General features: G+C 42.3%; 4 protein-coding genes across 6 annotated transcripts; 2 read left to right on the forward strand and 2 right to left on the reverse strand.

The window, feature by feature from the left end:
* Nucleotides 1–6,503: 6,503 nt before the first annotated feature.
* LOC125015065 lies at nt 6,504–13,361 on the reverse strand. 2 transcript variants are annotated; one of them, XM_047596720.1, is made up of 8 exons: nt 12,650–13,361; nt 11,557–11,661; nt 10,868–11,091; nt 10,664–10,765; nt 9,880–9,981; nt 9,261–9,374; nt 9,065–9,173; nt 6,504–8,259 (listed from the first exon to the last, which is right to left on the reverse strand). In XM_047596720.1, exons 2-8 carry the CDS (start codon nt 11,642–11,644, stop codon nt 7,103–7,105), a joined length of 1,896 nt encoding a protein of 631 aa, XP_047452676.1. In that variant the 5' UTR covers nt 11,645–11,661; nt 12,650–13,361; the 3' UTR covers nt 6,504–7,102. The 2 variants fall into 2 exon arrangements, with proteins under 2 accessions (XP_047452676.1, XP_047452675.1); XM_047596719.1 differs by lacking the exon at nt 12,650–13,361 and having other exon boundaries at nt 11,557–11,909.
* On the forward strand, nt 12,208–14,941 carry pdf (peptide deformylase, mitochondrial). Its single transcript, XM_047596741.1, has 3 exons — nt 12,208–12,306; nt 13,406–14,021; nt 14,370–14,941. The coding sequence occupies exons 2-3, from the start codon at nt 13,430–13,432 to the stop codon at nt 14,525–14,527; spliced, it is 750 nt and encodes a 249-aa protein (XP_047452697.1). The 5' UTR covers nt 12,208–12,306; nt 13,406–13,429; the 3' UTR covers nt 14,528–14,941.
* Nucleotides 14,942–15,265: 324 nt separating this feature from the next.
* Nucleotides 15,266–21,217, reverse strand: spata2l (spermatogenesis associated 2-like). 2 transcript variants are annotated; one of them, XM_047596712.1, is made up of 4 exons: nt 20,905–21,217; nt 19,144–19,481; nt 17,941–18,240; nt 15,266–17,666 (listed from the first exon to the last, which is right to left on the reverse strand). In XM_047596712.1, the coding sequence occupies exons 1-4, from the start codon at nt 21,101–21,103 to the stop codon at nt 15,915–15,917; spliced, it is 2,589 nt and encodes an 862-aa protein (XP_047452668.1). In that variant the 5' UTR covers nt 21,104–21,217; the 3' UTR covers nt 15,266–15,914. The 2 variants fall into 2 exon arrangements, with proteins under 2 accessions (XP_047452668.1, XP_047452669.1); XM_047596713.1 differs by lacking the exon at nt 20,905–21,217 and adding an exon at nt 20,459–20,823.
* A 608-nt stretch (nt 21,218–21,825) lies between these two features.
* On the forward strand, nt 21,826–25,774 carry si:dkey-238o13.4 (uncharacterized protein LOC560780 homolog). The gene is made up of 6 exons (XM_047596742.1): nt 21,826–22,638; nt 23,562–23,669; nt 23,763–23,902; nt 23,991–24,087; nt 24,193–24,317; nt 24,486–25,774. The coding sequence occupies exons 1-6, from the start codon at nt 22,554–22,556 to the stop codon at nt 24,660–24,662; spliced, it is 732 nt and encodes a 243-aa protein (XP_047452698.1). The 5' UTR covers nt 21,826–22,553; the 3' UTR covers nt 24,663–25,774.
* The last annotated feature ends 1,905 nt before the right edge of the window (nt 25,775–27,679 follow it).

The following is a 27,679-nucleotide window of genomic DNA, read 5'->3' on the forward strand; positions in this document are numbered from 1 at the left end:
GGACTGTTTCCTAATGTTTCACTTTGATTTTAATCTTTCTTTGATTTGGTTTTTCTGTGTTGTTGAACCTCGACATCATTGCACATGACTTAAATAACGAATAATAATAAGAGAGCTGGTACTAGAGGGAAGAGTTTGACTTTAACACATCACTGTAAAACAACAATAATACTTAGAATAATAATATAATAATACGTAATAATTACGTTTAGAAACGTGAGTTTGACATAGTGAGAATCATCCAGATCCTCCACATGTGTTGGTGCTGGAACCAGAAATAACACCTCAGATAAAGTCAAATATTAAAACATAGTTTTTTCCACCTAGCTTGCTAACTAGCTAGCGCTGCCTTTGTGAAGTCGTTGTCTGCATCAGGGAGTTGGTTGGATCCTTCGAGACTGAAGTGATTTCTGATGAAAGTGAGATGGAAAGGCCTGTTATGGATCCACTTGGTTCTGTTTTTGAGGAGAACAGTCGTACGACCACGAAGAAGAGGTGGAGCCGGTGGTTTGGGGAAAATAAACTGAACGGACTGAAATAGTCATATAAATGTTGGTCGTTAATAAAACCACGACTGATACGGACCAAACCTAGACGCTGTGATTCGATTCCAGGGCTGGAAAAGGAAGGAATGTTTCTGCTCTGGTTGAATCTGTTTCAGGACTGATGGGAGTTTTACGTGAATATTTTCAGACCCAAGTGTTGATAATGATTGTCCTTGTTTTCTGATTTATGACATTTGTCGGCTGTATTTTCTATTGAAGCTACCATCCAGTCACCACACTGGAATACACAGCCTGGCCTGGCTCCTCCTCTCTAGTCTGTGGGCGGAGCTCCTCCCCTCTAGTCTGTGGGCGGAGCTCCTCCCCTCTAGTCAGTGGGCGGAGCTCCTCCCCTCTAGTCAGTGGGCGGAGCTCCTCCAGCTTTGACTCCATTGGTCCAATAAGAAGCTTCTCCAGTGTCTCCAGGTTTCTTCCATCCAGTGTTTTTATTCAGATCTTGTGTTGATGATGTCAGAGTCTGAGTCTCCAGCTCGTCCCAAACATTCTCTCTGGGTTCAGGTCTGGTCCCGGTGGTGAAAATGATCCTGGTGTTGCCATGTTGGAATATGACCGTGGCCTCAGGGAAATAGAAAATGTCTCCTAATTATTTGCATAGTTACGTCCGGGTGGCGACTCTTTGTTTGGCCAGGCTGTGTGTTGTGGTGTGTTGCTGTGTGTTGTGGTGTGTGTTTGTCTCCTGGGTTGAGAATTAGAAACGTACTCGTGGAAATTTACTGAGAGTTGATGATGTTCGTACTTGTCTGTGTTTCAACGTCTCTGTATTCGACTAAAAGTATTTTTACTGCCTGGAACGAAACCATCATTCTTTCACTTTCTCTCAACACTCGACTAATTTCAGTCGTCTCAATGTCAATGTGTTAAATGAAATCACATTATAGTTCATTTATAAAAGTCAGATTTTGTCCTAAAACTACACAAGAAAAAAAGGAAAATTACACCGTTAAACAACACACATGAATAAATGGATTCAACTCACGTTTTTATCGTTCTCCTTTAAATGTCAACTTCAAACATCAAAAAAATAAAGAAAAACTTTTGAGAAAGACAACTGGGGTTATTCCGGAGATGTTTCTCCACTCATCTGTAGAAACCGTTTTTTTGATGAGCTACACCCACGTGGTTCTATGTAAAGTCCCGTGGAACTACAGCAGGTGCTCAGATGAAACATCTTCTAAAAAAAATAAAAAATAAAAAATTCCCTTCTGATCTGATGCAGAATAAAATTCAGGATGGTATCGGCCGATACCGGTCCAATATCGATACTTCGTGTAAATCCACTCTAATGTCTCTAAATGCAAATATAAAAACAAACACACTAAACATTGTCATCTTCCAGGGTTGTGGAACAACAGACACAATCATACAAAAATATGTGAAAATGTTGTTTCAAACACTAAAAATAATAAAACGATTAAAATAAATGATTCTTTGACTATAAAGAACTACTATAAAATGAAACCTTTCATCTTAATTGTGACTCTGTTCTCTCCTCCTCACCATAAACGCCTATTCTCCAATGACTGGAGTATCAAAAGTATCGATATTTGGATCTGAGAATCGATTTTAGAGCATAAAGACCTGGTATCAGAAGTATCGACATTTCAGTATCGAACATTTTTTTTAAGTGATTTTAACTGAGATTTTAATGTTTCTTTTTAAGTAGTTTTTTTTTGCACCTTTTTCTAAAATTGCAGCTTTGTTATGTCTTTGAATTGTTTTGTAATGTAAAGATTGTAAATAATATTACATTTAAATCAGTTTTGTTTTATGCAAACCTATAAGTCACATTTCTTTAACTCTAAAGTGAGTCACCTTAAAATAGTTCAGTGAGTGGAGACAGTCACTGTAAGTCATCAGCCTCTTGATGCCTCCTGCCCAAACATAAAGTTACTTATTCATGGTGGATATGACTAAGACTGAAACCTGAGCCAACAAAACATGTTGTGTTGCGTCTCTGTGTTTCCAGACTGTTCCGTCACTTTGTGTTAAATCAATACGTTGCGCGGAAAAACACGACAACATGCATGATGAAGCTGAAAACGTTGGCGTTGCCTTCACTTCCTTCAGTGGAGCTGCACTTTACATCCACAACACAAACGGTCAAACTTCAACAAACTAAACACACACTTTATGTAACACACAAGTCAGGTCTTAACCGTTTGTGAGCGGTTGTTGTAAAATAATGTGAGGGAAGTTCAGTCCTCAGAGAGACATAAAACAGTAAAGGGAACACCACACAACACGACAACTGAGACACTGGAGACCCACAACCCTGGAAGAGGACAATGTTTAGTGGACAGATGAGACCAGAGTAGAATAGTTTGGTTTAAATGTTTGGGCATCGTCATGTTTGGAGATGAACCAACACTGCATTCCAGCATCAGAACCTCATCCCTCCATGACACATGGGGGCGCTAATGTCCTGGTTTGGGCCTGTTCTGCTGCATCTGCTCATCATTGATGGACCAATGAACTGTGAATTCTACCAGTGAACTCTGAAAGAAAATGTCAGGACATGAGTCCATGAGCTGAATGTGAAGAGAAACAGACAAGGAGCCCAAGAACACCAGTGGTTCTCCAGAAGAACCAGATGAATGTTTAGGAACAAGTCAAAGTCCTGACCTTCATCCAGTAGAAATGTTGGAGCATCAGCTGATGAGAGGAAACCACCAACATCTCACAACTCAACTGGTTCTGATCTGGGATCAGGTTCCTCCAACTGATCAGATGTTACCACAAACATTTAGTCAGAGGGACTTACACTGAATGAACAAAAGATTAATTTCCCTGGTTTAACTTGTCGTCATGTTCGGTGTTTGTGGGGAAGTCAACATGTAGAAGAGGCCACGGGTCAAAGTTTTAACCTCAGAGTTAAACGACATGTACAAAAATGTAAGTTTAGTTTTTAGCCACCAAGCAAGGAGAAAAAAAAAAAATATTGCTTTTAAATCGCGTTCAAAAATAGCTTTTTGTGTGCACATTTTCTGCTTCTTAGACCAAGAGTTTGATAGAAGTTTGTTCTAATGTGCAAAATGAAACTAGTGTAATGGCAAATTCAATTCATTTGTTTTAACCATCTGAGACACCCAACCTCTCTCCTTTCTAACATAAGGAACCAAATGGTTTTGACTTAACTTGCATCTAAATACAAGACCCTGCAGGACACCCCAGGTGTAAAACACACCCAAGGGAATCGGCGCCGATACCTGCAGCAGACAAAGGGTGTGAAACGTACCCTGGGGGCTGTCCTCAGGTAAATGTTTAGGTCTCCCCGTATTCGGGGTCTTTCTTCATCATTGAGCGCTCGCGTGTTGATTGACCTTTTCTTTGCAAAGAAAATAAAACCTTGTCGGCCGGCAGAAGTCTCTATCTCATTCTTCACCAGAAACGGAGAAATTTCCACGACACTAGTATCTGCTAAAATGACTTGACTGGGGAAACACATGTTAATATTTACATGAACAAGAAGCATTTTCTGTTTAAGCTGCAAGAGCAAGAAAGACAAACTAAAATAATAATAACTAGAAAGTTAAAGGACGTGATTATGATTGAGGTGAAAACACGGCAGCTTTCAAAATAAATACATAGAGATCTCATCTCTTTAGTTTTCTTTAACCTCAGTTCATTGATTTAATCTGGGTGATGCAACGCTGATTCGAGGAAGAACCAGAGAACATAACAGCTGTACACAAGGAATCCAAAACAGATACAGTCCACCCTAAAGAGGGATTATTCAGTTTACGCCTCTGACCAGAGTTAAGATCTGATACTGTTTACATGAACGAATGAACACATGAATTAAAAAGAAATGAATGATTTCGTCTGTGACATTTCTGAAGTTAAAGAAAGTTTAAAAGAAAAATCCGCTGCAGACAAATTCAGTTTTAGGGTGGATTTTCCTGTGTTTTTATATATAGGTGAATAAAATTTTACAACAGAGTTTAACCTGCAGGACATTGTCCGTTTGTCCATTTTAGTAGAATCACAACTTCTTGCCAAGACACATGGAGGTCTGCCCACAAAAACAATCCCTGTCAGCAAATAAAGGTTGATGAAAGTTTTTATTGTGGCTCAGAAGAGATAACGCTCCGACTAGAAGCTGTGAATGAGATGAGACGCTGTGAAGATGTGTCTGACTGAATTTTGTGACGTTTATTCAATTAGACGCTTAAAAAATTACCATAAAGGGTCAGTGAGGAAATGTAAAATCTTCCTCAGATCTCCACCGACTCCCTAAGAAAATTTTTGCACTGTTTCTGTTTTACTTTGTGTCCAGGTTCTTTTCATTTAGGGACATGTTTCCCAATCAGTACTCGGGTCAAAAGCCACTAACCGATGTCCTAATTTTCCTTCCACCAGAGGATGGATCTGTTTACCATCTGCTCCTGTAGCGCTGTGTAAATTTGCGTCCAGTATTCAAACAGACATTGGTAACCGCTGACCCACAGGTGATTTTCCTCATGCACTTCTCCACTTTTCAAAGCAATCCAGCATTTCAACATCCTGCAGATGGTCTGGACCGAGTCGCTCCTCTGAGCTGATTGGCTGAGTCCAGGAAACAGGAAAATGAGACGACTCCATGACGTAAGGGTCCATGTCTGATTATCAGCTGATCGCTCTACTCACACAAATAAAATCTACTTTTTGTTCTTTCGTGCCACAAAACAAACAGTTCCTCAAAACCTGAAATCACATCACCGCAACCTCCTGAGACCCGAGCTTTTGTTTGCTACGCATTTTTAATTTCTCCAAAGTATTTAGGATCAGTAGGACCTAATAATAACAGCTGAACAGTAGTTTTTGAAAACAAATGTCCTCATATGTGGATCATTTGCTGTATAATACCATAAAGTCACCAGTGTGTAATAAAATATAAAACTATTTATTTCAGAAGTTTTCTGAAAACACCATCATCATATTTTTACACCGATTAGTTTAATGACCCTTTGCTACCACTAGATGGCAGACTCGAAAGTCCACTCACGAGGACAATAGGTTTAAATGGAGCAGAATAATAAGCTGCCACAAACCTAAAACCTAATGTCCCCATATGAGGACACAGGGTCTCAGACAGGGGTGTCCCAACTTGTTGTGCCCTTCAGTTTAGTTTAGGTTATCAGTTTATTGTGACGTGGACAGTCCCTATTGATCTCATGTACAAAGTGTCAGTAAATATTGCAACTTTAGCTACTGAAGCTAATCTCCAGCTGTAGTCCACAGTCAGGTGAACTGATCTGACGCAGAAGCATAAGATCAGTTCATATCATTCAAGAAAATACCGTCCAACATAGAGTCGTGTATCGTCTGCAAACAGTGTGACCCAGCACCACATTTAGTGGATTTATTAGATGTTTAGGTCATTAGCGACCTATATTCATTGATTTGTTTGAGTGACAGACACTGTACATGTTGTTTAAAAGATGGCAAGCAAAAAAAATAAAAAATAAAAAAATCTTATGCATTCATCAAGTCAAATTTTCCAAAAATATACAAAACAATAACAGAAACCTGTAAACTTATATGGGACAGAATGTTTTCTGTCTTAATGTTTAGGCTTTTTAAATAAATCTGGCTAAATTTAGTCATAAATCTCCTCCTTGAAGAACCAACTCAACGTATTGTAGTCAGACATCTGAAATAAATCAGATTCTTCTCTTGAACTTTTCCGAACAAGGACGTTTTCAGTTCATTGAGGATGAATAAAAATAAAGTTCATCTTCACCAACATCAAAACCACATGAAACTCATATAAACTTCTCTTCAGGGATTAAACCCTCATATCTGCTCACTTCACAATGACCTCTGACCTCTCCCTAAGTTTACTACTAGTGTTTGTTCTGTATAATAATTTGTGACCTATAACTTGCTGCTAGATTTAGCCGTTACATTTCCTCTGGTGGCCGTGAATTTCAAAGAAAGAAACGGTAACATTTCACAGAGTTCAGTTTGAAACCTCACTGGAGTATTTATTCTCGTTCATCAGTAACACGACCACACACACAAAACATTTTCTACCATTAAAAAACACTTAAAAGACACAAAATGCAACAGCACAATATTTAGTACCATAAATTCTGCTACAGTAACACCTGAAAAGACATTTTTCATCTGCTGCTCTGCTAAAATCCGGATTTAAAACTGTGACATCCATCAGATACACAGTGATTCAAGTCAACCAAATGCTACAAAATGAGCTGCTGCTACTAAACAGAGAAGATGTGAAAGTCGATACTGAAGCATCTTCATTTGTTTAAAATTGGAGCTGGTGTACGATGGAAAACTGGTGAACGCACACAAGGTTGAAGCCGCCTCATCTTGCCCAGGGCAAGTGTCTTATTTCTGAGTTTAAATAAAAATGAGAGTGGGGAGTAGGTCAGATCTGCAGATAAATAAAAGTCCAAATATGACGCTACAGGTTTTTTTGTTTTGGACAAACGATCTGATCGACCCGGTAGATCTTTGCAGAAGCATAATCAGCCCCCAACGGAGAGAACTTTTCCATCCACAAACTTAGATTTAGTCTCACTCAGCTCTGCTTCTCATAATGGCTTCAGGATCCTCGCGTTCTCATATTCTAACAGAAGTCTCTTCTTACTGATGCAGGGTTTGTAGTCGGGGTCGTGGTCCATGTCCTCGCTGCTGAAAGAATCGCTGGAGTACAGAGTGTTCAGGTCCAACAGAGACTCTACATCTTCCTCCTCACACCAGGCGGAGCTTCTACCGCCGGTCGCCCGGTGACACTCCTCCGAGTCCATCTTGGTAAGAATCACACACGGCTGCAGCAGCTTAGACTGGAGAAGAACGCCCTGACTCTGCAGAGACAACCTCAGCTGGTTTCTGAGGACGTTTCGTTGACATGATTGGGCCGATGAAGGGTTTCGATCGTCAGATAAACTCACTGACTGAGAGGTAGAAGTAGAGGTAGAAGCATCATGTGTAGGAGGTTCAGAGATGTTGAGGTCATTGGATGAGAGCGAGGAGCTCTTTCTAAAGGCACTGACACACTGTTCAGATAAATGGTTTCGACTATCCAAAGAATGTCTGGTGCAAACCTGTCTGAACTTTCTTGAAAGTCTGGAAGAGTCTTTTTTGCCTGAGGTACGACCGTGACGGCTGGAAGCTGAAGCTACCACTTCAATCCTAGATGTGGAAGTTTGAGATGTTTGGTGGAGATTAAAGGAGCCGTAGTTCATTTTGGATGTGGCGATGTCGACCAGTCTGACCACAGGCGACATTAGAGGAGGAAGAAGAGTCTTGGTGGATGACGAGGGTTGAAGTGGAGGTTCAGTTTGAGAGGGATCACTTCCAGATCCAGAGCCGAGCTCATCTTCAGGGTTCGAGGTCTGAGGAGGAGGTTGACGAGGTGGACAAGGGACGAGGTCAGACGGGGTGAGGTCCTGAGACGAGGAGGTGGATGAAGAGGAGGACGGGAACAGTGGGGGTGATACAGAAACGTTGGCCTGAAGCAGAAGTTCCTCGGAGCATTCGTCAGGACACTCGCACAGGATGGTCTTCACCCAGCGCTGGTGTTTGGAGCAGAACTGAGGGGAGGAGACGCCCCCCGGCTTAAAAACCTCAGGCTGAAGCTCTCGAGCCTTTGAGGAGCCGACATGCGGAGCAGGTTGAGAGGCTTCCACTGTTTTTACTCCAGGTCCTGGAGACCGAGAAGAACTGGCAGCACGACAGGAAGCAACATCTAAAAGGAACAGAGGGGCATCGGGTTCTGATCAGGGTTGGGTACATATACCGAGTACCATGATGCTAACAGTGCTAATGCTAACAGTAGTAACCAGACTGATCTGGGTGCTTCATTTGGTGCCAGAGAGTTTTTAATTAGCTTAGCCTCCTTAGCTCTACAGCTGCATGGATGGAAGTGAAGCTTCAAAATGTCTGAGACCAAACGTTTGTCTAAAGTTTGTCTGGACTTCACCTCTAAAGATGCAACAAGGAGGAAACACCTGGAATTAGATCCGACATCTGACCACACATAGCATTAGCATTAGCATAGCATTTTATTAAAGGACCAGAGATGTAGCGTCTGTGATGCCTGACAGACCCCACGACACTGGTTCATTATTTATTTTATATTGGTTCATTTATTTCTTAGTCTTAGTTGTATTTATGTTATTTAAATTAATGTCGTCATGTTACGTCACAAAATGCCTCCAAAAGAAAAAGGCACCATTTTTGGACAAAGTTTGTTTGCTTTCACTCTTTAAGCACCGGCACCGTTTCTAAAGAACCAGTTTGACTCCGGTATCAGATAAAACCTGAACCAGACCCAGACCTAGTTTTGATAAGGACCGGTTCTGAATGAATCAGTTTAACCAACCAGGTAACCAGCTGAAGACGTCATGTGAGGCGATGACACATGTTTAAGAACAAGCTGCAAAGTCTCAGACACCTCAAGTTCTAGTTTATCTCCCCCCTGACGCTGGTTATTTGGGGTATTTTGGATGTTCTTCTTGGTGGTAGCGGTGTAACGTTGAGCTGTTTCTTACCACAGTTCAGCAGCGTCTTCAGGGTTGTTGCTATGGTCATGGAGTCAGATGTTATCACCTCTAAAAGAAGCTTCTCCTCCTCCGTCACAGGATTTTGTTTCTTCAGTATCTAGTTTATTTAGAAAATGAATACAATATACGTTCAGTGACCTAGACTTAAAGGCCTTTGAATCTAAACTCTGATTAAAACACAAACCTTATCGATGTAAGTTTCTCCTGGTATCAGCGCCTCCAGCTCACGTAGATAATCCAGCAGCCTGTCCTCAACTTTCTGAGCGTAATGTTCCCCGTACTCCACCTCCACCTGATTCTGAAAGGCAGAAATACTAATTCATTAATTATTTAATTAAAACGAATGTTGGCAGCAATGAAAGGAAGAAGGTAAAGATGGAAAAGGGAAGGAAAGAAAGAATAGACAGAAGGAATCACAATAAAAAGGAAGAGGTTTTATTATGTGTTTATCCAAGAGAATAAAGAAAGTATTTATTTCTTCCTCTTTTTTTTTTTTAGCTCTTCATTTGTTTGGTGTTTAAATCAGTTTGAATCTGTAGCGCCCCCTGCTGGACAAGAGGAGAAACTAGAGCTTTGATAATTAAAAACTTAAAATATATATAATATAATAATTAATATGATTAGTAAAAGTAAATAAAAGACACTGGTCATTATCAAGGAAATACTATTTAAATTTTAGTAATTTAAATTAAACCTTGTTTCCGATCATTTCAGCCACCACACGGTTTAGAACATCTACTTAGAGTTTTTTTATACAGGTCTCATTCAGATCAGATGTAACCATGGAGGTGGAGTAAACTAACCTTGATATAATCTTCTCGTCTTTCTTTGTCCACAGCGAGTGTTTGAGCCAGACTCTTGAACTCCAGGTGGTTCTTCCTCATGAGGAACATTTCACGTTGACTCTGGAAGAAACAAAACTCAGGATCACTGCTGGACAATCTATTAACACAAGCACTATTTTACTGAAAGTTGTGGACATGTCAGAAACCACAACTTTCAGTAAAATAGTGCTAATAGTGTTAGAGGAGGAAAGTAGCAGAGCCACAACTTTGGATTGGAAATTAGAGTAAAACACATTCACTTTGTTTTTCCTGTGTGAATGAACCACATGACATTTAAAGCTCTTAACGGTCTTGGTCCTAATTATTTGTCTGATTTGCTTTTAACAGAGCCTCTAAAACTCTCAGGTCTGTAGCAGCTTTTTAATTACTCAGAAGTTTCAACCAAAATATACGATGAGGCTCCTATTAACAGAAAACAGATGCATTTTTAAAAACAAACTAAAGACCTAACATTTTTGGTCTCGCTAACAGAATTTTATTTACATTTTAGTTTGGCTATTTATTGAATTTTATTTATATTATCATTTTATATTTTTTAGTCTGACTTTTAAATAAATTTTACTATTTTTTTTTACTCTGGTTATTTATTGATTTTTATTTTTTTTTATCGATAGTATGGCTTTTAACTTATTTTTATTTGTTGTTGTTTTGTTTTTATGTAAAGCACTTTGCATCTATTGTATGAAAAGTGCTCTATAAATAAAGTGTGATTGGTTGAAATGCAGCTTTAAGTGACTCTTACACACTGATCCTGGTACTGAGGGAGTTTGTTTGGGAAGAACTGAATGATTTTAGTCACGGTGTCGATCATTCCTCGTCTCTCTCTGAGCATCCACATGACGACCTGCAGGGAGAGAGGGAATTACAATAAATAACAATTACACAGTCAGTGATTCAAGCATAGTGCCACCAACCTGTGATAAAACAAATGAACTTATCTCCGTACCAGCGTCTTGAGGCCGAACACGATCTTCATGTGTTTGATGGCGGAAACCAGCCCTGGTAGAAGCCGGTAGGTGGCCTCCAGAAACACCACCGCCTTCTCAAAGAGCTCCACGTCTCGCCTCCTCACGATGGAATAAACCTGAGCCGAGGCCACGCGAAGCCTCCACGAGTCCTCGAGGCTCAGAGGCTGGGAGTCCACGTCTGGCCAGAGGGACGGGTCGACGGCTGTGGAGAAACTACGGTCAGCGTCAAGGACGAACTACGAGTACAAAAAAAACTACAGAGAGGAAGGAGACGGAGAAGAAAAGAAGAAGAAGCAGAAGAAGAAGAGAAAGATGATGAAGAAGAAATACAAGGCGTAGTAACAGTAGTAGAGGAAGAGGAAGAAAAAGTAAAAGAGCAAGAGTAGTAATAGTAATAGCAGAAGAAGAAGAGAAAGGTGATGAAGAAGAAATACAAAACGTAGTAACAGTAGTAGAAGAAGAGGAAGAAAAGGAGGTACAGGAGGAAGAGGAAGAAAAAGTAAAAGAGCAAGAGTAGTAATAGTAATAGCAGAAGAAGAAGAGGAAGAAGACGTAGTAATAGTAGTAGAAGAAGAAGAGGAAGAAGAAGAAGCAGTAGTAATAGTAGTAGTAGAAGAACAAATTCGAGTTCCACAAATAAAACATCTCCCTAAAAAGAAGAACCAACCTTGCTGTAAGTCCATCATCTTGTGAACCCACACATGCTCAATGATCCACACCGGTAACTTGGGGTCTGTCTGCAGACAACGGTCCATCACCGGCCCTGCAGGGTCTGAGGAGGAAGGAAGGAAGGAAGGAGGGAAGGAAGGAAGGAAGGTGGAGGGAGTCAGGACACTCCACCGCTTTAAATCCCCTCCTCCCCCGGCCCAAAGACTCCCCCTCCAGACGGACATGTCCCAGCAAGTTGAGGACTTAAACTTTAAGGCTTTAGGTCTTAAAGCTTTAAAACATCCTCAATCACAGTCAAAATAAAAGAGTTATTTTTTCTTACATTTATTTTAATTTATTATTTGGATACACAAGGGAGATTAAAAAGAGTAAATACAAAAATGTATTTGGTTTAGCAGTATAGTCATAGACGTCAAGAAATTAATGTTTGATAATTAATGTAGCACCACGTCAGCTGTGAATAATAAATAAAGCCCTGGCGATGCATTCTTAATTTTTGTTATAAATTATTTTGCATTATTGTTTTTCTTAATGCTCACTTCATCTGCATTTTGTATCACCTAATTTATTATAATTTATAAATTATAATATTATATTGTATCATACTATCTTTTATTAATGTATTTTATTTTGAAGGCCACTGTGCTGCTCGCCGTAGTTGACCCGGAAGTGATTTTCTGAGACGACTTCACCTTCTCGAATATGAGGACAGTATCTGCCTTTACATGAGTCTAAACATTCCTATAAGGTAACGGTTGCGTGTTACGGGATAAAATAATCAAGTGCAACGCGTAGAAAGTATTAATCGCGACGTATTCTCAGTAGAAAACTACCGTTAGGTTAGCGACCAAGTGCGTTTAGATTCACATGGCGACCCGGCCGGGCGGTGTTTAAAACTGACAAGACTGACAGTTTCCTCAACTTTGAGATTTAAACTTTACAGAAATACATTGTTAATTAGACTAACTCTCAGTTTGTTCCCCTCGTGCATTTTAACGATAGCGAACATAACATCACGGAGCTAACTGTGACTTTGAATAAATCCAGTATGTATTCAGGGGGGAAACAGAAGTTCGTTCAGAAACACTCACCCAAATTTAGTTTTTTTCAACCCGTAAAGCTTCTTCGAGCCATTAGAGTGAAAGAAATTCAGTTTAATTAACGATAAAATTAGTTTTTAACTGGTGTCCCAAATGGTGGCTCTGTCCAAGTAGCTGGTAGCCGCCATATTTGTTTCGATTCTGAGAAGAGGTGCATCATGGGAAGTGTAGTAAAACTAATTAAGGAACGTTATTCAGAATCGGGCCATTCTGCATAATCACCAATCACAATTTAAAGCTACTATTATTGTACTTTTAGTTTTTAAGAATTAATTCTTCACTTATTAGTTGATTTAGTAGATTTAGCATCTGTAATAGTTTCTGCCACAGTTTATTATCTGGCAACTGATCAAATAAATAAACTAAAATGTTTTAGCCTTTGTGTTTTGAAACAGTTTAGATTCTGTATTAATATAATGAAAATTAAAGTTTTATACTTAACCCCAGAGAGTCTAAACCTGAACTTGATAATCCTTGAATAATCACTGTATCGTTGATAAAATCCCAAATTAAACTCGTAGATAATTGATTTTATGTCTCCTGAAAAATGTACTTTTAATATTATGACAAAAACCTTTTTGAAAATTACCATCCATATCTAGACCACATAGGTGCATCGCTGACGAGTATACGAGTTGTGTTTGAGTTTTTTTTTTGTTTTTTTTAACCATGGTTCCTCCAGAATAAAACCACCTGTCTTCTGACTAAATGGACCACGTGTCCTCTTTTTGTCCGATGTCTCCACAGCATCGTCCCGTCTGCAGCTCCACCATGAACCCAAACTCCTGTGCGTCCCTGCTCCACTTCTCCTGCAGGGGGGTCAGACTTTGTGCATCCCGGGCCTTGAACCCAACGCCCTCGGCTTCCACTCGTCTCCCACGCTTGTCCCCGTGGACGCGCTCCTCGTCCAGCGGCGTCAAGGTTCGCTCGTACCTTCAGTACGTGAAACGGAAAATTGCGCCCCCTCCCGGTCCTCCCTACAGCCACGTGTGCCAGGTCGGAGACCCCGTGCTGCGTTCACAAGCAGCCGCCGTGGACCCGGCGGCCGTGACGGGACCCGAGGTCCAGCAGGTGATCAGCACCATGGTGAAGGTGATGAGGAAGCAGGAGTGCGTGGGTTTGAGCGCGCCTCAGATCGGGGTCCCACTCCGCATCATGGCCCTGGAGTATCCGCAGAGGATGTTGGACGAGATCTGTCCGGCGACGAGGGCGGTCCAACAGATGTCCGTCCTGCCGCTTCGGATCTTCGTCAACCCCGAGCTGAGGGTCCTGGACAGTCGGACGGTTCAGTTTCAGGAGGCCTGTGAAAGCATCTGTGGCTTCTCTGCCACTGTCCCACGCCTCCTGTCCGTGGAAGTGTCGGGTACGCATGAACAGGAAATACGCTTTAACGTGTTTGTGGAGGGTCATGGCTAATCCAGAAGGTGCTTCAAAAAGAGGCAACTAGACTTGTTGAGTTCAGAGAAGACGTTTCATCTGAGCAGCTTCTTCGGTTCTAAGAGACTGGAGGAAGTTTGAGGTTTAAATAAGAAACTCTGTGGGTTAAAACCATTTAGTTTGACCAGAAACTGGTGCAAGTTGTGTTGGGTTTTTCATGATTCTCGCCACATGGTGACGTCCCTGACTGAGTCTGAGCCCTGTGTCTGGATACGTGGTCTCCTGCCTCCATCTAGTGGACTGATGGTTGATCTTCCTCTCGTCCCTCTTGCAGGTCTGAATGAAAAGGGTGAGGCGGTGGCGTGGCAGGCCAGCGGCTGGCCGGCTCGCATCGTCCAGCACGAGATGGACCATCTGAACGGAGTCCTCTACATCGACCGCATGGACAGCAAGACCTTCATCAACATCAACTGGGAGGAGCACAACGAATAGAGCAGAGACGACAACGTGAACTGAAAACCAAAACCTGATCCTCTCAAAGCCGATGTCAGACTGCAGATCTATGTTGAATGGATGTAATTTATGATGACACTTTAAAACCTCTTAACCCCTGAGACCCCAAAAAATAAACTAAACACCCAAAATAAATCAGGTTCCATCTCCAGAACCATCAGGTCCATGATCCTGATCCTGGTCTCTACGGACCCTGGTCAGACTTTAGTAACATTGTGTCTGATTAATTAATGATGAACTAAAATATCATTCTGGACTCATCCATCAGCCCCTGGACCAGACCTGGACCCAGAGTTCCTATAAACACCACAGAGCTCACATGTTCTCCAAAGGTTCTAGTGAAACAGAACCAGGTCCACTCTCCATCTGGACATTAGGATCAAACCAAAGAACCCAAAGTTCCTCCACGTTGGGTTTTTACCTCTTAAAGTGAATCTGGCTCCAAAATGCTACTGATTCACTACAGGAGGCAACGTACACACAATTCAACCTTTGGACATTTTATTTCTCCTGGACGTCATCACATTCTACCACTGAGCTCATTATACGATCCATAAAACTGGTTTGACTCCTGTGACGTAATATTCTTTTCCTTTGAAGGTTTGATTTTTTGGGCAGTGAACTTATGAAGCTTGTGTTTTATTGGTTCTAACTGTACAATCTGCCTCATCCACAGAGTCTGGTCTTTCTCGTCAGTTTCAGGGACTCGTGAGACAATTTGAGGTGTTTTTGAGCTTCCTTGTTTTATTATGATCCATACAAGTGTTCAAGTGTCTTTTCTTTGATGCAGAGAATATTAAAGAAACTGTGTAACAAACTGGTTTTTGATTAAAAGCATCTTTTTGTTTTGGATTTTCCACAAAAACAAACAAAAAAAAATATATAAAAATTATAAATTTACATACAAAGGCATGTTTTTATAAAACAGGAGTTAATGAATTCCAATTACGATGCCATTCAATGCTGAATTTGATGTGAAATTATTTGTGTAATATTGTGCTGAATTATTCCGCTGGAGTGAATCTGACTAAGCTCATGCACTGTGAAAAAAACATTCATCCTCAAACAGTGGATTTATTCTTTCATTTTCCATTGGAAGCAACAAACACATTTGAAACAGACGTTTTTCATCTTCACATTAAACTACAGCGAAGTGACAAAGGAGCAGATTGTGACTGTGTTTAAGGTCCGTATTTAGTTTGGCCACTGGCAGAATAAACATGATGTCACACAGAACAAGAAACGGAGAAATGTGGCACGTTTAACACTGCGTGTGTCTGAAGGCAGCGTCTGAATTCAGCTTCAGATTTTAAGGCACTGATTTTTTTTTTTGTGAGATGTGCCTCATTGGTGCTTTAAATGCAAATCACACAGGCGACCCTTGGTCAAATGTTTGGCCACAGGTGCATGAAACAGGAGTTTTGTACCAGCACTGGCTGCAATACTCCCTTCCACAATATCTGCACAGGACCAGCGGCTTCCTGGAGCAGTACCTGCCACAGAAGCACTGGCCGAGCTCACGGACGTCGTGATCCCTTTGGCACCGGTCCTTGTCGGGGCAGGAACTGTTGTGGAAGACTTGGCATGTGCGACACAGGAGCCGAGGGTCCAGCTGGTTGAGATCACAGCAGTGATGGAAGGTGATGGGAGGCAGGGACGGAGTCACTGACTTGGGATCGTTGTGCACAGCTAAGGCGGAGATCCTGGCGGTGTTGCCGATGTGGGTTTTACTCACAGGTGACACAGCTGGCGACTCCTTCACCTCTTCGGGATATTCCACTATGTGGCCGTTGGACCTGCACACGTCAAAGAAGGCGCAGTCGATATCGTGGAAGGTGTTGCATTCAATGCATTGTTTGAGAACAGCATTAGGAGACTGGAGGCAGCTGCAGTAGTAGTTGACTTCAGGCTCCCTCTTTGCCGTCATCTCTACCTGCAGCGACTCCGTTTTCACAGATCTAGACTCTCTACCTGGAAGCCTGTCTTCCTTCTTGCCTCTGAAACTTCCTCTCTGAGGTGACACAGCTGCAGGCTCCTTAGTCCCTGTGTCAAAGAGCTCTACTCTGTGGCCGCTGGCCCTGCAGGCACTCACGATGGCACAGGAGAAATCATGCAAGGCGTTGCACTGAGAGCAGTGTTCAATAAGAGAAGGAGAAGACTGAAGGCAGCTGTGGTAGTAGTCGAGTTCAGGCTCCCTCTTGCTCAAACCCTTCACCTCTACATGCAGAGTGCTGGACTGTGACGCTGTCTTCACAGACCTGGACTCTCCACCTGGAAGCCTGTCTTCCTTCTTGCCTCTGAAACTTCCTCTCTGAGGTGACACAGCTGCAGGCTTTTGAATGTCTTCAAACTTTTTAACGGGATATTCCAGTTTGTGCCTGCTGGACCTGCAGGCAGTGAAGGAGTCACAGGCGATATCGTGCAAGGTGTTACATTCAATGCATTGTGTGAGAACAGCACCAGGAGACTGGAAGCAGCTGCAGTAGTGGTTGACTTCAGGCTCCCTCTTGGCCTCCACCTCGACCTGCAGGATGTTTGACTCTGTTTTCACAGATCTAGACTCTCCACCAGGAAGCCTGTCTTGCTCCTTCTTGCCTCTCAGGCTTCCTCTCTGAGGCAATAAAGCTGCAGGCTCCATCTCGTCAGTGAACTCCACTGTGTGGCCCATGGATATGCAGGCATTGATGGAGACACAGGAGAAATCGTGCAAGACATTGCATTCAATGCACTGTCTGAGAATATGGTGACTAGTAGTCTGGAGGCAGCTGCAGTAGTGGTTGACTTCAGGCTCCCTCTTGGCCTCCACCTCGACCTGCAGGTTTGAATCCGTTTTCTCAGGCCTGGACTCTCCACCAGGACGCCTGTCTTGCTCCTTCTTGTCGGTGTCCGACTCCAGCGGTGAGGACACTCCGTTGTTGTGCGTTTTCACAGCCGGGGCTGAAATGATGCTCTGAGGCCCCCACATTGAAGAGGAAGGACCGTCATCGTTTGTGATGAGCACCTTCCTCTGCCCCCCGTTAAGCAGCTCGTCTCCGTACAGATCCTCTTCTCCTGCTCTGGGCGGCTCCATCTGTGGTTGGCAGACCTCCAGGGTTTTCTTGGTGTTGTCCAGGGCAACCTGTTGAGAACAGAACATTCAGTGGACTCTGTCTACCAGCCAATTAAATCCTCTTCCACTGAATGGCAGAAGGTGGATAATTAACCCGTCTATCCACCTGCTGCCATTCAACAGCAGAATAAGTCCTGATGCTTGGAGTGAGATGAATACGGGAAAAGAGAAAGGACTCGATCTAAACTGAGAAAGTTCTGACCCAGACGAAGATTCTAGTAAGAGTTGTGGTCAGAACAAAGCAAAAAAAAAGCTGAGCTCAAGACAATACGATGATACATACCTGCAGGCTGTTTCCTCTCTGCCTCTCCTTCACCATACTCTGCTCCCACTGAACGTCTCCGCCATGTTTCCCCAGAGCCTCCAGGATGAGGCGACACTCGCACCGAGCCGCGAAGAAGCCGCAGGCCAGACGGAGGAGGTCGTCCGGAGAGCAAGCGGCGCCGCCGCCTCTGGCCGCCTGGAGGCAGAGCTGCTCGGGCTGAGACGGGCTGAGCTCGTATCCCAACAGGCCGAACAGGTTCTCGATCTGGGGCATGGACAGCACCGGCATGACGTGGTGCGTGAACATCCCAGAGTACATCTGCAGCACAGAGAGGTCACAAAAATGAAGCAGCAGAATCAGAAGACTTGTGTCGTGCCGTGATGGCTGTTTGGGTTTTTTAAGGCAAGCATTCGTCACGGTTACTACGGCAGCCGGTCACGCTACTGTTGACATCACAGACACAGCAGTTAAAATATGTTTAAATATGAATAAATATGTCAAAATAAACAAAACCGTAATTGTCTTCATTTCATCTTAATAACATTTATTTATTTATTTTATCTCCGAGTTGTAAATGTTCCTGGATTTCCACATCAGCAGTCAGTGCAAACACGGGACCGTGCAAACCTGTTTTACTGCTAGTGTTTAATTATTCTACAGTATTTACTCATCATCACAGTAAAACAGTTCCTCCTTAGTCAATCTACTGCATTAATCTCTCTCTCAACCAGTAGAAAACATTGTGAATATGTGCATAAAAGAAAAATAAAATAACATAAAATTTTAAGCCTTAACCTACTCTCCCTTCCCCATCTCATTAATTATTATTATTAATATCATTATTATTAAAAGGAACGTTAAATATTATGGAGAGAAATATCATCCCAGTCTATTTAGGATGGAGCTCATTCATGGTCTCGGTCTCTTTTTAAAGACAAGACTCTGAAGTTTCTATCAGAAAAGTCAGAATCTCTCTAAGTGGTTTAGTTCTGGAGGAATCAAAGTTGGAACATAGTTATAAAATAACAAGTTGTTGGGTTCACCTGAATAATTGTGTTGGTTGAATCCTATAATGACTTTAATCAATGAAACCAGAAGAAAATGACATATTGCATCATGCAGCATTTACTCAAACACAGCTGGAGTCCAGAGCTCTGATTGGTTCACGAAGCTGCTACTGTCCCATAAACCACCAGAGGAATGTTAATTATTCCCACCCACCTTCATGACTTTGTACTCCTTCCTCCAGGGGCCCACGTACAGGTTTAAAGCTGCCTGCTCCAGGACCTCAAACGCTTGAGCCAGACCGTGCAGTCCTCCTCTGGCCGTGGGTCGCCTGCTGCAGCCCGGAGCCGCCGCCGCCGCCTTCAGGGACTCCTCCATCACCCGCAGAGGATCCAGACCCCAGCAGTGCACCTCCTCGGGGCCGCCCTCCTTCATCAGCTCCTCCAGCTTCTTAAACACCTCCTCATCTCTGCACACCAGGCCCGAGTCCCGCTCGGCGATCTGACGCTCCAGGCTGAGAGCGTAGGCAACCACGAGGTCTTTGCCGCTCATCTCTAACATCCATAAAACAAGAAAAACAAACATGGTGGATGAGATCTCTGATAGTTCATGTACCAGGGTTTCTGCAGGTTTGAATGAGTGAATGTTTTTAAAGCATTATGGGTTAAATTTAAGGGGAAAACCAGAGACTCTTTCAAAATAACTAAATTTATTGTCATTCAACTACCAAGCCCTGTTTTTTATTTATGAGTAATTAAGAATCATCTCTTACCAGGTGCTGTGAGATATAAAAAAAAAAAGATAGGAAAAATAAACTAAATAAGAGGAGAACCAAAGGTTTACGAAGCAGAATAAAGTTTACAGACGATTAAAAGCAGACGAGTTATTTAAACCCTACGTGTCTGAAGTTAATCTGTGTCTGTGTGAAGGAACTTCTTCAGTTTAAGGGGCTGAAACTATTTTAGTTTTCTAAATGTGGAAGTGAAAGGCTGTCTTCTGTGTATCCTTCTCCAACCAGACTTCACCAGACTTCCGACAAATGTACATATTTTTGAGAAGGGCACAATAAACATAACTACTGTTTTTATTCAAGGATTGAGATTAATTTATGTTAATCACTGAGATGTCAGCATCACTAGAATCCTGTGAATTATTTTGTGTATTTGTATTATTTTGTCTCACATGGCTCTAACACACTCTTTACTACCTGTCCCCACTGATAATATTAATTAGTTTTAGCAGAATTTAATAATAAAACACTAAATAAATTCCCCTTAGCGCATGTTACCAACCGAAAGTGAAAGTTTGATGAAAGTGAGTCTAAAACTATATTATTTAATACACCAGCTGTGATATTGAGTGATCAAATGTGTCTTAACTAAATGGAAAAGAGACACACTTTAATAAATAATCTGAAAATAAAACTAAATCAGGCTGACCTTAGCATTAGCTGACGTTAGCTGTTTTCGATCAATTCGAACCAAACCCCTTCCAAACATCGGCTAATTTAAAACATTTTTTATTTTCTTACTTTGTTATCGGTGTCGAGATGAGCCAAACAAATGAGTTTTCGGTAAATTGGAAGGTTGTCTTCAGTTCGGCTAAAATGCAAAGCAACAACGGACTGACAGAAAGCGTTCAGCTCGATTTCCGAACATTGTGTCATATCGGTGGGGGAAATACCCATGGAAAAAAACAGGAAATCACCTCAGAAAAGTTAAAATGTTAAACATAAATAGGAGTTTGTTGCGTCACGGGTACAAGCCGAATTAAAGGGTATCTCTCTCCAATTCAGAAAATGCTATAATTATGGTTTCAGAGAGTTTTATCGGTTTCCAGACATAGAATTTCAAGAATTGTGAATGACCCGTCGGAACCGAACTAGCGTCCCCTCATGGTTTGTAGCTACAGGTGGTTCCGTCCGGTTTGGGTCAGAATCTGAGAGTTAACTGACACCTTAGAGAGAAACGGACTCACCTGTACCGGCACCGTGTTCAGGTATCAGTCTGTGGACACCGGACACGCAGGCGTCTCCTCTCCGCCCCCCTCGGGTGTCCCGGTGTGAAGAATTAAACATTGTTGTCATGTGGTACAGAAGTTCCCCGTTACACCGGGTGCGCTTGGGTAGAGGAACCAGGAGGAGCCGCGGGGGTGGAGTTTCCTGTAGAAAGCTCATTTAAGCCTTATATTTTATATATTTACCTTAAATTGGAAAGAGACATGTTTAAGTGGCTTTATATCAGTTCTAAGCTCATATTCTTGTTCTCTATAACATTTGGTATCATCAAGAATAATGACATTATATTATGGTGGGGTCAGTGTTTCCATTAAATTAGGAAAAGTCATTAAATATGAAGCAAATAAACACGTTAATCATGTATTTAGAGATGGATAATAATAAGGTTAAGACTTATATTGTGCTAGGATCAAATTTGACCCGTTTAGATTAGATTTACATTAAAATAAAATATCCGTGTCATGTCCCAGAGCACAGCAGGAATACTGACAGCAACATGTACAAAAACAGAATACACACACTAATTAAAACCTTTGTATAAAAGTATAAATAAAAGATAAATATATTTATTTATGCTTGTGAGTTAAAATGTGTAAAAAGTACATTTCCCTTGTTTTAATGGGGACTAACAGCTATTTTAACACAACAAAAGAATGTCTCACCATCTTAGTTAAGTTCTGAGAGTCTCTAAAAAAAGAAAATGTGGTGTTATGGGTCAAGTATTAACCTGCCAACAATACTGGATCATAGAAAATGTTTTAGGTTGCTCTGTAGGTCAAGTTATAAGGGTTAAGACTTAAAAAATACACTGTCCGACCAAAATAAATGAATACATAAATGAACAATAATTCACCAGTTTACCTGTTTGGGTTTAATCCACTAGATGGCAGCAGTTCATTGCAGTCACCGCCTCGGTCTGAGCGAGGACACTGGATGTAGATTAATGGTATAAGATGCAATAGAAACCTCCTCTGCAGCTAAGAAGACACGTAGAGAGGAAAACAATAAGTACATTAATACTTTTAGTCCATTTTACGCACACAAATGCACAATTGTCTTTGGAACATTTACGCAGTGCTGTTTATCCGAAGTAATTCACTTATGAAAAACTACACTGTCGACATTTTTTTCTTCACAGTATTTGTCTTTTTTCACACTATACAGGTCTGTTGTGTTAACAGCTGCATTATTATCCATGAATAAGACGCTAATAGGCCCTTTGCGTGCGTAAAAGTGACTAAAATAACCGAAAGATCAACTTGTTAGAACCACTTTGTGTTTTATAAAATGTAAACGTACAGTTAGTTAACTTAACCAGTAATAGTTCAGGTTCAATTTCGGAGTTGTTCTAAAACTAAGAAAATTTCATTCAAGGTTTTCTTTTCACGTTCTTCGGAAAAAAAAAAAAAATAATCTGCGCTCCAGTGTCTCCAGGGGTCTAATGTTTGCGCTGGACCCGTGGGTGTGGCGTCAGTGGGAGGAACCGTGACCCTGGAGTTTAAAGGTCCCTGTTTCAGCGAGATGCTCGGCACAAGCCACCAGCTTCATCCTCCATCCTCAATCCTTCCATCCTTCCATCCTCCATCAGGTCTGTGTAGCCGCGGTCGACATGTCTAACTCGGACAGGGTGGTGCTGGTTCTGGGGGGAGCGGGGACCGTGGGCTCCGGAGTCGTCAAAGCGCTGCTGGATAAAGGTAAGACACTGAGAGGTCTTCCAGAGAAATTAATAAATAATAATCTGAAGTTTGGATCAGATTAAGAAACTGAACTTCGGACATTTGGATCAATGTGGAACTTTTACGCACAGGTGTCTTCCGACGCTTCAATTTTACGCACAAGTTATTCCATCATGAAAAACTTCACCGATGTTTTTCTGGATGTTTCAACATCACACGAGTCTTTTCTGTGTTTCTAACGTTTGAATAATTTTAGTTTGTGGTGCGTAAAATAAATAAAACCCAACTTTTTATACGGACAGATCCACCCGTTAGTTAACCGGGAAATTCACCGACATGGTCACGTCACAAGTTTATTTTTCTGTCTAAAAATCAAACCCAACACAAAGAATCAAACACAAATAAATGTCACATATTGAATATGTCACTACAGAGACGATCTAGAGAGAAAAGGCTGTTGGTGTTCAGAGATGTTCCTTTAAAGGGAGACATTAAACATTATTTATGAGAAATCACGAGAAAAATATAAATATATGAATAAGAAGAATGGAGAATTCATCAAATGTGAAGTTTCTTCACTACATCCTTTGATAAACATAAAAAAACTGTAGACATTTCATTGCATTGTTTTATATTTATAATTTTACCTGATCTCAGACTCTTCGCCTTTCCCATCATCATCATTCATTTTTGTTTTGGTGAGATGATGTGAAAGATGATGAAGGGTTTATCTATGGTCTTATTCACCTTGTTCCCAGTGCGTTTAGCTGCATATTCTCTATGATGAATGGATGAGGAAATGAATGATGTACTGTAAAATAAAAATGAACCCCATGTATCCACTAAGTTGTAGTTGATATTTGGGGGTAGATGAGTTCAGTTTTGGGCTCAGGTCGGAGTGAACGTGTGACAGGTTTAAATGTTTTCATGTGTTTGTGGAGGTTTCAGAGTGGCTGTGATCTCCAGAGAAAGCAGCCGACTGGAGAAACTCAGGTCGTTTGTGTCCCCCAACACCAAGGAAAACCTCACCACTGTAGTGGGGAACGTGGGTGAGTCGGGTTGTCTCCCCCCCTCCCTCCCTCCCTGAAGTTTAAACTAATAATCATTCGTCACAGATGAGAACTGAAGCCAGTCTGTTCCAGGCTCGGAGGAGGAGGTGGAGGAGGTGAAGGAGGCCCTGCTGAAGGAGGTGGGGAAGGTGACCGACATCGTTTCCTCTCTGGGCTTCAGCTGGTGGCAGGGAGGACCCCCCCACACCCAGAGCCTCAAAGACCTGCACTGGGTCAGGACGCACTCTGAAAGGCCTCTCATTGTCAGGGTGATGCTTTACTGCTGTCATGGTAACCAGATATAACTCCTCCCTCCACCAGGTCTTGGAGACGCTGCTGTTCAGCACGTTCGTGTCGTGGAAGGCCTTCTTCCCCCTGGTGAGGGACGACTCGGACTCTACCTACACCTTCATCACAGGTCAGGTCTTCAGAGGCTTCGTCATCATCATCATCATCATCATCACTGGAGGGGGGGGAGTTCCTACGTTATTTTAATACTTGTGGTTGTTGGTTTGTGTCCCAGGAGGAGCTGGAGAGAAGCTGCTGATGCCTGGGACTGGATTCCTGACGGTGGGGGCTGCCAGTACTCTGGCCTTCTGTCAGGTTCTCCGTGAGGAGTATCCCGATGTGTCCTGCAAACTCAACCAGGTGAGAACGACGCGGGGTTCCACAGATCAGCCCTGGTCCGTAGGTGGTTTTTAACGGGACCCAGGACTCATTGTGGGGTCACACGGGTCCCAAACCACCTCCACGTGTGGACTCCAGAGACCAGATCAGTCCTCTCTAAACTCCCCTCTCCTCTTCATGGTCCGGCAGGTGAAGATCGACGCGGGCGTGGCCCCCCCAGAGCGCATGGCGCCCGGTTACCTGAACCACCTGGACCTGGGCGAAGCCGTGGCCACGCTGGTGGAGAGACGGAACACGTCCCACCACGTCTTCACCGTGTCCAGCCCCGCGGACTTAAAGACTGTCATTCTGGAGAGGAACCTTTAGACTCTGGAGACGCTCCATCGTCCTCCATCATCATCGTCGTCATCATCTTCCCTTGTTGCCATGGGAACGCACTGCTTCTGCTCCTGCACTCTCCCCGAACACATCCACAGCGTCTCCGAGTCTGTTCCTCGTCTCCCTCTCAGTCTATGAGTGTGTGCTTTGTTTGTCAGATGTTGTTCTTCTCTGCTTCGTCCTGATATTCTACGATACACTACGATACTACCATGATACCCTACGATACTACAATGATACCCTACGATACTACCATGATACACTACGATAAAACCGATACTCTACGATACTACCGATACACTACGATACCACCACGATACACTACGATACTACCGATACCCTACGATACTACCGATACCCTACGATACTACCATGATACCATACGATACTACCAATACTCTACGTACGGCCACAGTTTTTTTTCAAACCCAACGGTTGAATGGAGTCAGTAGAAACTGATGCCACAGGGAAGAGGAGATTATGCTAAGACGTAGCGACGTTAGCCGATTCTCCAACGACTGGTCTGTGATTAAACCCTGTGGAGTCTGTAACTGCTAAGAAGTTCTAGCCTGGTCTAGTCAGACTCTGTTCTGATCAGAATGTGATGATAAGTAGGTGGAGGGATCAAGTTGTATTTTATTAAGGGGTGTGTTAAATGTGATTCACTGTTCTTATAAATGTTGCAGTAACTCCACTCATCTGGTCTAAGTTCAGGAGCCACCATCGTCCCTTAATGACTTAAAGCCACGACCCAAATCAAAGAAAATGTTCAACTGAATGTAAAGATTGTGCAGTTTGAACCCGAGAATATCACAGGATGAAAACACACAAAAAAAACGAATGTAACGATAAACGATGCTAGAGAAGGAAATGTCGTCGTCTTTTACGCTCAATTAGCTGCTTTTTAATTCAAACCAGAACTCTTCAGTAACAGACTCGGAGCTTTCATGCAAAAACATCTACAATCACAACATCTCACTAACACTGAACTACCATTTTTAACACTCATTTGTACTTTATTTCATGTATTTTACATGAAAACACCAACTACTGAGAAATATATGAAAAATAAATAAAATGACTCTAATTCTGCATCTTCAGCTGAGAATCGTCACTTCCTGAATCTATGACAACCAACACGTGTCCATGGGAAACATTCAGCTTCTTCAGTTTTTATCCACAAACACAAAATAAATGAAGCAAATTCAATGTAAATCAGAAGGATTCAAGTTCACAAAATGACCTTTTCTCCTGGTCCCCTCATCAGGAGGCAGTTTTACCACGTTTAGTAATGATTAGTGATTACTCCTTCAGAAAGTTAGATTCCAAGTAAGTGAGCAACACATCAGGTAAATACTGGAAAACACTGAGCTTTAAAGAGCCAACACCTAAACTAAACACACTCCGGTTTCTATCCTCAGTAAGAGAAAATCAAGATGTCGTAGCTTCGTTTCACCACTAAATTAGTGGATTTAAACCAGCCACCTTTTTATTGTTTGCCCCGGCGACTCATTGAAAACAGGCCTTTGAATCACTGATCTGAAACATCCACCATCATCGAGGTTAGGCCTTCGCTGGGGGGCGTCTATGTCCTGACAGGCGTTGGTTAGTTATTCCTTAGAAGCCTGAAGGTGCATGAAGTACGTTCCTCCCTTTACCTCTGTCTTCTCTAACATGTCATGTCCTCAGCAGAACTTTAGTCGTAACATGTCCACCCTGATAAACCGGTCCTCCTCGTAGATCGACACCAGATTTGTTTTCTTAGATTAACGTAGCAAAGGATCTGAGACACGTTGAGACGAGCACCTTGTTCACAGCGAACCGACTCATCTGAGAGGCTGTAAAGACGTCAGATGATGTCACATGTAGAAGTAGGTGACTACAACCTTCCACCAAAACCACCACAGAGCTTCAGTAGAGAGACTCCAGAACAAGTTTCCATCGTAAATCTTTGGGGAAGTTTGAGAAGTTTAACGATATTTTCCGGCACATTAAACTGTGGGCGTTGGACGCTGGTTTTGATTTTAAAGAAATGAGGCAAAAACATCTAAATTATTTAAGACATGAGTCAACTTTTGTTGGTTTGAAGTAAACTGACTGGATCCTGATCAGACAGACGTGGAAGGACGGGGATTAAAAGTGTATCTGAGATCAGTTCATTGTAGAGTTTTGAAGAAGAGGTAAATTAAAGGTGTAGATTTGGGACCTGAAGGTAACGGTTCAAACCCCAAAACCAAACTGTGGGCTCCTCTTATGTTTATACACATGACCAATAAAAAGCTGTCTCACTCATTTATTAACCAATAAAGCAGATCTAATCTCCATCCTCCATCCTGTTTGTTTATCTGGAGCGTTAACGATGAGGGACAGATCCTCTGGGTTTGACACATATTCCTGGAGCCTAGCGTGACTCTTTGCCCCGTTCACAAGCTCCAGCTCCGACCCCCCCGCTACGAACCCCTTTATCTGTTATTGGGGGCAGCGCGTCCCTTAAATAAACAGCCTCAGAGGGGACATTGTTGTCCTGAATGCCGTCCTGCTCGTGTTTTGTTTGTCCTGTGGGTCGACGTCTAGACGTTTTCTACCTTTAGTTCATTTTTAAGAGGTTAAACTTGGTTTTAGTTACGATCGTCCTCTTTTCTTTCTTATTTGTATATTTTGTTTAAATCTGCTCATGTTAAACGTTTTAAGAACCTGTTTCCATCTCATTCATTTAGCTGCAGTGATCTTTAACCCTCGGCTTCTTGTTTTTTTGTGGAAAGAACAGGTCAGACTCCTCTAGTCCTGGTCCCGATGACAGACTTTAATGATGTGGTGACGTGGAGCGCTGCAGCGCTTTTAGCAGCTGCTCTGCTCTTGATTAAATTCTGGGGCGTTTGGGGACGAGAGGGATCGAAATTCCAAACCACATGGAAAAAAAAAAAAATGAAAAAACGAGGCGTAATCTTTGCAGCGTGGAGCTTCGTGAGAGCAGCGAGACCAGAGTTTGAGTTTCTGAAAAACCG

The sequence above is a fragment of the Mugil cephalus genome, chromosome 10, assembly GCF_022458985.1.
Source record: "Mugil cephalus isolate CIBA_MC_2020 chromosome 10, CIBA_Mcephalus_1.1, whole genome shotgun sequence".
Classification (NCBI taxonomy): domain Eukaryota; kingdom Metazoa; phylum Chordata; class Actinopteri; order Mugiliformes; family Mugilidae; genus Mugil; species Mugil cephalus.